At 39.8% G+C, this 12,621-nt stretch overlaps 1 protein-coding gene across 1 annotated transcript in view; it reads left to right on the plus strand.

Moving 5' to 3' along the window:
* The first annotated feature begins 313 nt into the window (after positions 1-313).
* Positions 314-12,621, plus strand: part of LOC117516192 (cytochrome P450 2F2-like) — a 45,500-nt gene continuing 33,192 nt past the window's right edge. The window contains exons 1-2 of the mRNA XM_034177104.1: positions 314-510; positions 6,025-6,187. Coding sequence (XP_034032995.1) covers positions 349-510; positions 6,025-6,187 — 325 coding nt within the window. The 5' untranslated portion in view covers positions 314-348. The remainder of the gene's footprint in view (positions 511-6,024; positions 6,188-12,621) is intronic.

The following is a 12,621-nucleotide window of genomic DNA, read 5'->3' on the forward strand; positions in this document are numbered from 1 at the left end:
GGAGGCATTGAACCAGAATGGGCGATGTTCAACGCTTCGGGACATGAAATTAGAACAGGAGTTATACTTCATTTCTGTGACAAGGGACAGCTTAAACATAACATAACAAAGGAAAGGGGTAGGGGGAGGGACTTGGATCTGTCAGACAAATCAGAGTGCGGTTGCATTTTATGCCAAGCTTCACTCCAATCATCAGCAGTTAAGCAAGAGGGCAAAACTGTTAATGTATGACATATTTCAGAAGTTTGTATAACTCAGCTTCAGATTGAATCCGAGCTGTGGGGCTCCACAAGTGTCTGACCTGAGTCCTCACTGTTTCACAGCCAGCAGATTCTGTTCAGTGAAAATATGTTGACTTCAGTGGTCCTGCTGTGGATCTGTGTTTTTTACTTTATTCTTTGTTTCAGATGCAAAAGATCAAAAAACTTTCCACCCGGACCACCAGCGCTGCCGTTTCTGGGAAACCTGCTGAATTTTACTGTAGATAACCCAATTAAAGAACTTGAGCGGGTAAGAAAACCATGAAGTAGAGCATATTGTTTTTTTCATTTCCTTAAATTTTCATGTTAGGTTTAGGGTTAGCTGTTATTAATGAACTTGTGTGTGTGTGTGTGTGTGTGTGTGTGTGTGTGTGTGTGTGTGTGTGTGTGTGTGTGTGTGTGTGTGTGTGTGTGTGTGTGTGCGCGTGTGCACGCATGCGGGAGCACTTGTTACAGTGAGCAAGAAATGCATAATTCAGTCATGGAAGTGGGCCATGGAAAAAAGCCTGAAAATTATTGGGAAGGGCCGAAGGCCTGAGGCCCCGGCAGGTGGTCTGGGTGTTTTCCAGAAAAATTTGAAATCTCAGATGCATTCTGGTGCATTTACAATCTCCAAAAATTTAAATCACTTGTCTGTCAGGTCAATTTTTCCACCCCAGTCTTTTCACACATCTTGTATTGTGCTACCTTTAATACAAAAAACATACAATGTGGCTCAGAAAAGTCCACAGTAAAGGAAATGACAATTGAAAAATAATAATTCTGAGTATCAATTCAAATGGAACAACAGAAGTATTTATGTCACATTAATGCATCAACCTGTTAAACTTTCACTCACTTCTGAGTTTTCCCAGTTTTGGCAGGAGCTTTGGAGGTATTGATAATCTTTATTTTCAAATTCTTGGCAAACTTATGTACAAATGTCAAAATGTGTAGCTACTATAGTTTTGTTTAACTTTTTTAGTTTATTTAAAACCTCTGTACCATTATTGATAATCCAAAAGCAATTAACTCCAGTTAACTCGAGCTATGCCTTCGCAGTATTGTTTGAAATGTTTTGTAACTAATTTAAGGCTAGAGGTTAGTAGTTGGATAATGGTTTAGTAGTACATGCATTAGAGGCAACTATAAATCTACTAACTATGGGATTTTTATGCATTTTGGGAAGCCAGTAGAAGGATGGTAATTGTTTCATATTATTTAGTAACATATTAATTTTAATGTTAGATTTAGTCATAAATTCTTGGTGTTTTGTAACAATATCTTCTGTGTGACTATTATAAGACATATGAGGTCTGTGAGAAAAGTATCGGACCTTTTTATTTTTTTCAAAAACTATATGGATTTGAATCACGTGCGATTACATCAGACAAGCTTGAACCCTCGTGGGCATGCGAGAGTTTTTTCACGCCTGTCACTTTAAGGACTTCCCATGGAGCGGGTCGTCGCGCCGCGCTCTGAGGCGCCGTTGTCAGCCTGTTTTGAGCTGAAAACCTCCAAATTTAAGCCTCTGTTGACCCAGGATGTCGTGAGAGAACAGAGAAGTTTCAGAAGAACTCGGGATCAGCAGTTTATCCGGACATTCCACTGTTAAAGGAGATTTTGCAATGAAAGACGTGTGGACGGATTGGCGCGTCGACAGGCAGCAACCGCCACAGGAAAAACACCTCCGTTGGAAGCCTTAAGGACAAGTTGGAACATGTCCAGCTGTTAAACAATTTCTCAGATACTCACTCTACTGAAAAAGCCGCCATCAAAAGCCGCCTGGTTTTTACAAATGGTTATCAACACGGAGGTGTTATTCCTGTGGCGGCGCGCAGCGCTGGCTGCCTGCCGACGCGCCAATCCATCCACACGTCTTTCATTACAAAATCTCCTTTAACAGTGGAATGTCCGGATAAACTGCTGATCCCGAGCGCTTCTGAAACTTCTCTGTTCTCTCACAACATCCTGGGTCAACAGAGGCTTAAATTTGGAGGTTTTCAGCTCGAAACAAGCTGACGACGGCGCCTCAGAGTGCGGCGCGACGTCCCGCTCCGTGGGAAGTCCTTAAAGCGACAGTAAGACTCCATAATCTCTCATCAGCCATTAAAATTTTCACCGAAAACCAGCTGAATTTCTCGAATGGTGTCCACTTCGATCTGCCTCACAGGTTCTGAAAAACTTTTGATAAAGCAAAGCGCCAGTCTCTCAGCAAGTTGTTAGACAATGAATTCCGATGGGAGGGGTGGACCACTCCTCACTCAAAGCCTGCCCACAGGCGAATGACATAACCGACAGGCGTGACCAAACTCATGCATGCACACGAGGGTTCAAGTTTGGCTGATGTAATTGCACGTGATTCAAATTCATATAGTTTTTGAAAAAAATTAAAAGGTACGTTATTTTTCTCGCAGACCTCGTATATGTTTGTGGGTTAGTCCCATCACTAGTGTTGAGTTCCTTTACAACTACATCTAAGTAATATTTTTTGCAAACTGTTAGGATATTGTTGCTGGCTTTATCTGCTGGTACTAAAACAAAACGTCTTTGAAAGTTATTTAGGTATTCTAGGCAAACCTTGTCTGACAGTACGTGTTTTTATATGGATTTTTCCTTTTTTCCTAAGTCTATCTATCTTAATTTGAACTGTTTCTAACACTCAACCTTCCCATTTGTCCAATTCCAATGTTCTAGTATCTACTTTTTCTTTTTTTAGCCCTACGTTTTTTGTAATCCTTAATGGCTTTTTTAACTATCATGAGGTTTGTGTCCCAGTTAATATTATTTTGTTCTCGAAATGATGGTCCTTTGCTAAGTCATTTTCTAAGCTTCCTGTCCTCAGTTATTCTGAGATTACTGGTTATTATATGTCCTGTTGGCTTGTATTTGAAATTGGACAAGTCGCAATCACATCTAAGGTTTGTAGTACCTAATTCAAAGTCTAAATTTTTTATGATTTGTTTGAAATTAAAAACTTTACCAGCTATAGATTTATTATTTGAATAGCTAATAATGGGGGGGGGGGGGGGGGGGTATCATTGATGAAATTTGGTATAGTTTTTTGGATTGTTTGCTAAGTAGAATCTGTGATAGTTTGATCATTTCAATGCCTTTGTTGTGAAAAGGAATTTTCAAGAAAGATTTATTATCATCTTTGGTTATTGTAGTTTTTTTCCATTTTTGTAAACCTAACCTAAAATTAGCTAAATCTTTTATGACAAGTGGAGTATAGTTAGGTAATCTTTGTTCTGAAAGTACAATATCATTGATTATCATTGATGAAATTTGGTATAGTTTTTGGTATAGTTTTTTGGATTGTTTGCTAAGTAGAATCTGTGATAGTTTGATCATTTCAATGCCTTTGTTGTGAAAAGGAATTTTCAAGAAAGATTTATTATCATCTTTGGTTATTGTAGTTTTTTTCCATTTTTGTAAACCTAACCTAAAATTAGCTAAATCTTTTATGACAAGTGGAGTATAGTTAGGTAATCTTTGTTCTGAAAGTACAATATTAGCTAAAGCTGTTAGGATGCCAAGTTTTCATTGTAGAACCAAAAAATTTAATGTGATAAGTTCATGTACTAAACCAGGTCTATTGTAATTGTTAATTAGTTCTTTTAATCTAAGTTCTAAATCTATCTCTGTAGTTCCATGTTGTCTATTGCGCTTACCTGATTGTTTTTTTGAACTTACGTTGTTTTTGTTAAAAAAAAGTCCATATGAAAATATTTTCCATATCTTTTTTAGAACCATTACCTAGTTTTTTGACATTGTCATTAAGCCCATACGGATAAATTGTGGCTAGTTCTTTGTACCAGTATTCCTCCCTTTATAATTGTTTAGAGGCTAAACTAAAGCATTCACCCTCTTCCAAAAATACTTCCTCTATAGGCATAACCTCTGTCATCTACATTATGACCATATGAGCAAAAGTGCTGGTATAAAAATAAATTACACATTTTATTAAGCTTCTGTCTATGGTTGTTCAGACTGCTCCTAAGGGTTTGGCTAGTTTCTCCTATGTATTGGATACCACATTTTTTGCAGCTAATCAAGTAAATTATATTTTTTGTGTTGCATGTCATTTTTGTTTCACGTGAGCTAACCTTGTATTGACTACCTGTGGTGTTACTCCTGAAGTTATTTCCTTCTACTATGTATTTGCAAGTTTTACATTTACTACTACCACATTTACCAACTCTAGTGTCCTGTATAGCATCGGTCACATCCCTTCCTACAAAGGGAGGGTTTGGGGATGTAATGTCATAAGTACAGGACGAGCTGGAAATAAGAGGTATACCCTTCTTTATGGGACTAGGGTATGAGTCCATCACCTTGGTTTGCCGGGCTAGTGACCGCCCCCTCTTATACATAGCCATCATATTTAAACCCTTGTTTAAGGGACTAGGGTAAGAGTCCATCACCTTGGTGTTTAGGGCTAGTGACCGCCCCATATTAAAAGTAGCTATCATATATAGTAACTTATGTATGAGGGACAGGGTAAAAATATTATATTATAGGACTGTTATTATACATAGTTACAGTAATATCAGAAAAGTATAGAAAATTATTAATAGCTAGGAAAAAATAGAAAGTAAGAATAGCTAGGAATAAGTATATAATATACAAACAGTATATGGAACATATATGAAGATTACCAGGCACGAATAAACATGTCATATCAAAACTTAACCTAAACCAGTCTGTCGGGGTAATGAAACCACCAAGCACAGAACTGGAAGTTAAGTGGCAGCATGAAAATTCAGCAAGGTATCTCTTATATATTATATTCCAATTCTAAGGTGGAACTATGCCAGTACACAAGGGTATATCTAAATGTCTAAAAAGGAAGAGTAAAATAGGAGAGTAGAAAAGAGTAGAGTAGAGCCACTTAAGTGCCTGGTCTTGAGAACCAGGGATGGTAGATTAAAAAGCTTTTTTATCCCATGGAAACTCTCCCTACCCACCTATGACTTCAGACTTGATGTCATAAAGCATAACTTCTGCCATATCTTGCCATCAGACTTATGTCATGATATGAAACTTTGCATATAGAAACAAATAAAACAGCTGCAATTATACTGAAAACCTCTTTAGGCCTGAACTATTCTACAGAAAGAACTGATCAGGAATCAATAAAGAATCAGGCCAATATATAGAATTGATAATGTCATCGATATTGATAAACTGTTATCAATTCTCCCTAAGGGCCCCTTCACACGTGGTGCAAATATGTACAACTCACGGTGACACAGCTCGTATGAGTGAACCACAAATCATCGCGCTGACAGGCAAGTGTGCACGATCCCGGTGCGACGGTTCATGCACGCGACTGTGTCCTTCGAGCAGGAACACTTTGCGAGCAGCTGCACCACATCATGCTGCTGATGTGGAGAACAATGAAATTAAAACCAGCTGTGTAATTAGTGAATATCGGTTAAATAACACTGGTTAAAAAACAAAAAAACAAAAAACAGGATTTGAATCCATACGCTCTGATTATAAGACAGAAACTTTACCACTGCACTACAATTGCTGGCCTGTAATCAGTGCGGAAAAATGCCTAGAATCAACAAAGACATGGACGAGGTGCAGCTGTGTGCAACCACTGCAGAGGAGCAGAGATCTTTACAGCCACGGCTGTGAGAGGACTGTGGCTGTGACTGTACGATAATTTGGCAGTGTATAATGACGATTTGGTGATTTGGGTTTTTGAAATTCTATCTGATTTTATATTTCAAATCCTCACAATTACTATAATTTTAATTTTGCTCTTTCCCAGTTAAGGAAAACTTATGGGAACATCTACAGTCTGTTCCTTGGCCTCAAACCAGTCGTCATCATAAACGGACTCCAGGCTATGAAGGAGGCGATGGTGACCAAGGGTGTGGATTTTGCTGGACGGCCTCTAGATATGTTATTCAACGATGCCACTGGGGGAAAAGGTGAGCAGGAATGTGAGCATTACACCCACAAGTGGACAGGTGAGAGCAATTATGATGAGACTAAAACTTGAAGTATTCCACCTCACGTGGCACAATGCTATTCTAGACTATAAGCATGCACTACTGGCTACAAAGTGGCCCTACTACTCTGACTTGATCAACAAATACAAAAATAATTCAATGTTCCTGTTCGACATGGTTCGACATGGTGGCAACACTTATTCACAGACAACCACCTGTAAGTCACTCCCCATTTACAGCCCAAATTTCTTAGATTACTTGGAGAAGAAAATAGATGACATTAGGTTAGACGTATCGCAGATTGGTCTAAAAAGCATTATTTTCAATGAGACGCTTTGCGTTTTTGACGTGGCACCAAGTGTTGCGTCAAAAGCCAAGCTAAAGCAACGCGCATTGCTGCTTGTCGTCAAGCTGCCATGGTAAAAAGTTCAACCCAATCCAACTTTCACTGCTGTGAGCTGTGACATAGCTTTGCGCTGTCCAATAGAAATGAGGCATCAGGCCAAAACATGGAAGACTACAGTGCAGAAATGTGTTGCAGAACTGCTCATTTATATACAGCAGTTTTCTGAAGAAAATCCTTGCAAATGTTTTTTTAACCTTAAAAAATTAATTTCTGATTATTGTAAAAAAGTTTCTTACATTAGAGCACTTGTAATTAAAATAGTAAAAAAATAAATAAATAAATAAAATAAAAGATTCCTTAGAAAACTTTCTTCATCTGTAAATTACCATTATTAAACCATTATTAAATACATACATACCATTATTAAAACCCATAACTTACCTGTTATTTCAGATGAGAGGGTTTCTTGATTAACAAAATAAGGAACCTTTGACATTTATTTTTAGACAAATAAAATAGCATGGAAATGAATGTGTACATTTTTAAGTCTTGTATATATTCATATCTGCATTTCAACCAAAAAAGAGACACTGTAAATAAATACAAATGTTTATTATAAATGCAACAGGGGATGATTTAACAATGACTGCAGTGAGATTGTAAAGTAGGATTTCTTAATGTGACATAAACCTCATGATGAAATCATTTTTTTTTAATTGAGTCATTTCAACTTGTAATTACATCAGAATATGTGATTGCCTTTAATGTTGTGATCAGGACAGAGTAATGTCTAAAATATGAATTTGACTAGTGATTGTGAATGTTTTAAAATTGTGCATAATAGGAGCAGGGCTTCTACCTGTGCAATGTTTTGACTGAACTTTAACTTCATGGACATGTTTAATGATTCATTCATTGAATGATAAAATATAAAATGAAGCAGCTTTTTGTCAAAACTTGTAACTTCTACTAAAAGCACAACCTGTCTGACCCTATACCAATTTGTTTAAGGACCTGTGGCCCACTCTTGGGCCTATTGTTTTGGAAATTATTAATGTATCATTAACTTCAGGATCTGTTCTTAAATGTTTCAAATCTGCAGTGATTAAACCATTACTTAAGAGATCTAATCTGGACCTTAGTCAACTGAAAATTATAGGCCAATATCAAATCTATCATTTCCTTTTAAGATTCTTGAAAAAGTGGTTTCACAGCAGCTCGTGTACCACCTTACTGAGAATAATCTTTTTGAGCCACCGCAGTCTGCATTCAGAACGTATCATTCCACAGAAACAACTCTCACTAAAGTTGTAAATGATATTATGCTTGCAATGGATTCAGCCACCACTACAGTTCTATTAGTGCTTGATCTTAGTGCTGCTTTTGATATGGTGGACCATTGTAATCTACTTGATAGGTTGAAGAATAATTTTGGGATTACTAAAATGAAATGAAATGAAATACAGGGTTCCACAGGGGTGTGTCTTTGGCCCCCTGGTTTTCTCTCGTTACATAGCACCCCTCGGGCACATAGTGATGAGATTATGACATTACTCTTCCCTGATACGCTGATGACACTCAGTTGTACGTGCTGATAACTTCTGGTAATCTTGTACACTTAAAGTCTTTAGAGGAATGCCTTGCATCACTGAAAAGCTGGACATCCAGAAATTTCTTACTTTTAAACTCAGACAACACTGAAATGATGGTCCTGAGTCCAGCGAGACATGCCATCAGTTTGACCAGCTAACTCTTAGCCTAGGCTCATGTGTCATACATCACACTGACAAAGTGAGGATCCTTGAGATGATTTTTGATCTCACACTGTCCTTTGACCTCCACATTAGAGATATAACGAGGACTGCAGGTAACAGAGCTTTCTCTTATCATACCCCTGTTTTGTGGAATGATTTCCCTGCGTAGATAAAACAGTAAGGTTTTATAGAGACATTAGTGTTAATTACACACACAAAAGAAGAAGTTGTGTCTGTTTGTTTGATTCTCCTCGCGGCTGTCAGCTTCTCCTTTCCACAGCAGGAGTCAACCTGCTGTGTGTTTGAGCTTACATCTGCAAAGGCCACTAGACTGAACACCAGCCTGTACCCTTCTAGTTTTGATATCTGGTCCCGTTTAAATATCATGAAACTGACAAGAAAACCTAATGTATGTATAATTGTGTCTGAATGGAAACCTTGTGGATTTAAAATATTGGGGAAAAACACAACAAAGCTTCAATCATTCAACAAGGATTTTCTCAGGTAATGATGTGTTTCAAATGTGTTTAAGATTATACTGACTGAAATGTTCATCAAATAATCTAATGTCTTAACTGAAATGAGACTAAAATACATTGAGTTCTGTATAGACTAAAATTAAGACTTTTAGTTGAGTAATAAAATGGTATATGAATGACTAAACATGACAAAAACTGATAAGGACATTTAACACACATGACTAAGACTAAATTACGAGGTGTATTAGAAAACTAACCGGCAGTTTTATAAAAAAAAAAAAAACTATATGGATTTGAATCACGTGCGATTACACCAGACATGCTTGAACCCTCGTGCGCATGTGTGAGTTTTTTTCACGCGTGTCAGTGACGTCATTCGCCTGTGGGCAGGCTTTGAGTGAGCACTGGTCCAGCCCTCTCGGCTGAAATCCTTTGTCTGAGACGCTGCTGGAGACGGCGTGCGTTGCTTTATCAAAATTTTTTCGGGACCTGTGAGGGATATCCGAGTGGACACTATTCGAGAAATTCTGCTGGTTTTCGGTGAAAAGTTTAACGGCTGATGAGAGGTTGTGGAGTTTCTTTCGCTTTAAGGACAGCTCACAAAGCGGATCGGCGCGGTCGGAGGTGGCGTCCGTCTGGCTGTTTCGAGCTGAAAACTTCCTAATTTAAGGCTCTGTTCACCCAGGACGTCGTCAGAGAACAGAGAAGTTTCAAAAGAAGTCGGCATGAGAAGTTTATGCGGACATTCCACTGTTAAAGGAGATTTTGTAAGGAACGAACGTGCGGGCAAATTCGCCGAGTCGGTTCCGTGACAACGACGCAAATCCGTCTGCGCTGCGACAGGAAAAACACCTCCGTGTTGAAAACCATTTGTAAAATTCAGGCGGCTTTTGATGGCTTTCAACAAGTGAGTATCTGAGAAATTGTTTAACAGCTGGGCATGTTCCAACTTGTCCGTTAAGGTTTCCAATGGAGGTGTTTTTCCTGTCGCGACCCCCCGCGGTCGGGTCTGGCCCGACATGCTAATGTGCCCGCACGTTCTTTCATTACAAAATCTCCTTTAACAGTGGAATGTCTGCATAAACTCCTCATGCTGACCTCTTCTGAAACTTCTCTGTTCTCTGACGACGACCTGGGTGAACAGAGCCTGAAATGTGGAAGTTTTCAGCTTGAAACAGCGAGACGCCGCCGCCTCGGAGCGCAGATCGCTGTCAGGCGCTGTGGGCCGTCCTTAAATCTCTCATCAGCCGTTAAAAATTTTACCGAAAACCAGCTGAATTTATCGAATGGTGTCCACTCAGTTGTGCCTTACAGTTTTTGAAAAAATTTTGATCAAACAAAGCAGCAGTCTCTGAGCCATTCATAAACAATGAAAAAAACGACGAGAGGGTGGGCCACTCCTCACTCAAAGACTGCCCACAGGCGAATGACGTAACCGACAGGCGTGAAAAAACTCTCGCATGCCCACGAGGGTTCAAGCATGTCTGATGTAATCACACGTGATTCAAATCCATATGGTTTTTGAAAAAAATAATAAGGTCGGATACTTTTCTAACAGACCTCGTACAAAAAACAAAACAAAACAAAAAACAGGTAACAAAAAAAATTAACACTAGTACACATCAGTTGTGAAGAATGTCTTGCAAATACAGTAAAATCAGTGAAGTTTGTCCATTATAGTCAAAATCCTTTATATGAATAAAATGGACAAAATCTGTTTTAAGTTTAAAATGGACAAAATCCGTTACATGTATGTAAATGTATGTAAATCATGGCAAAAAGAATTTTAAGACCAGCTGGTCTCTTTGAGAGACGTTTGAGCAAGCCGATATACGGACGACATGTAAAATTCTGGAATTTCTACCATTTTCAGGGCCTTGTGGAAGGCGGATACACACCAGATACTCTAAAACTGACTTCATATTCCACTTCTACACTAAAAATTAGACTAGGATGTGACGTTTCAAGGCTGGGAAGCTAATGACAGGCTAGTTATTAGTGTCTACATTTGGTAGAAATCACTGTTTTCTTAAAATGTGGAAAATCCAAAATATATTGATTGGACTATATTTGGCATTTCACCATTGCTCTCCCATAGTAACAACATATCAAATTGGCAACTCAGGACTGAAGGATGACCTGTGAATTATTTTCAGAACTGGGTGATTTGACATGGAATGACCCTCTTTTCAATGCGAAGGAGGAGCAGCTCCGAGCTTCCCACGGATGACCGAGCTTCTCACCCTATCTCTAAGGGAGACACCAACCGCCCTCCCAAGGAAGCCCATTTTAGTGACTTGTACCCATGATCTAGTTCTTTCGGGCATGACTCAACCCTCATTACCGTAGGTGAGAGAAGAAACGAATATTCGCCTTTTGGCTCAGCTCCCTTTTCATCACAATAGTATGGCAGAGCAAATGCAATACTGCCCCTGCTGCACCAATTTTCTGGCCAATCTCACGCTCCATTGTCACCTCACTTGTGAACAAAACCCTGAGGTACTTGAACTCCTTCACTTGGGGCAAGACTGTATTCCCTACCCAGAGTAGGCAATCCGTTGTTTTCCTGCTGAGAACCATGGCCTCAGATTTAGAGGTGCTGATCCTCATCCCAGCCGCTTCACACTTGGCTGCGAACTGATCCAGTGAGTGTTGGAGGTCACAGACTGATGAAGCCAACAAGACCACATCATCTGCAAAAAGCACTGATGAGACCCTGAGACCCAGAGCTCAACCCCCACCAGAAATGAGTTTGACTTACTGCTGAGCACCCAAACACAGTTCTCGCTTTGTGAGCACAGAGATTGGATGGCCGTGAGAAGGGACCCCCCCTCACACCATACTCCCGCAGCACCGCCCACAGTATCTCCTGGTGTACCTGATCATACGCCTTCTCTATGTCCACAAAACACATGCAGACTGGATGGGCATACTCCCAGGCACCCTCCAGGGTCCTTATGAGAGTGAAGAGCTGGTCACTTGTTCCACGACCACGACGGAATCCACATTGTTCCTCTTCAATCAGAGGTTCAGCTATTGGCCCTGGGTAGTGTGATGCCTCTGTAATTGGCACACACTCTCTGGTCACCTTTTTTAAATATGTGGACCACCACCCCAGTTTGCCACTCTTTAGGCACTGTCCCAGACCTCAACGCAATGTTGAAGAGACGTCACATCCTAGACAGTCCCTCCACACCCAGAGCCTTCAGCATTTCTGGACGCATTTCTGATCTCATCAACCCCCGGGGCCTTGCCACTGCGGAGTTGTTTGACAACGTCGGTGACTTCCACCAGAGAAATTGATGATGATCCATCAGCTTCCAGCTCTGCCCCTACTATAGAGGACACTCCAGTCTGATGCAGGAGTTCCTCAAATTGTTCCTTCCAGCGGTGGGTTACATCCTCAGTTGTGCCACATTTAAGGGGAAAAAACAACTCTGCAAGCATCACCACCACCAACCACTGCAAAGCAACCAAACGCGGCGTTCTTTGCACCCTCAAATCCAAAATGCACCGCTTCTCTGTGAAAATTAAAACAACAACAACAAAAAAAAAAACATTATGATGGGACAGGACGTTTTGTCCGATGTGAGCAAAAATCTGTTATACAAAATCTGGTATATATCAATCAATCAATCAATTTTTTTTTATATAGCGCCAAATCACAACAAACAGTTGCCCCAAGGCGCTTTATATTGTAAGGCAAGGCCATACAATAATTATGTAAAACCCCAACGGTCAAAACGACCCCCTGTGAGCAAGCACTTGGCTACAGTGGGAAGGAAAAACTCCCTTTTAACAGGAAGAAACCTCCAGCCGAACCAGGCTCAGGGA

Source organism: Thalassophryne amazonica, chromosome 8, assembly GCF_902500255.1.
Source record: "Thalassophryne amazonica chromosome 8, fThaAma1.1, whole genome shotgun sequence".
In the NCBI taxonomy this organism is placed as follows: domain Eukaryota; kingdom Metazoa; phylum Chordata; class Actinopteri; order Batrachoidiformes; family Batrachoididae; genus Thalassophryne; species Thalassophryne amazonica.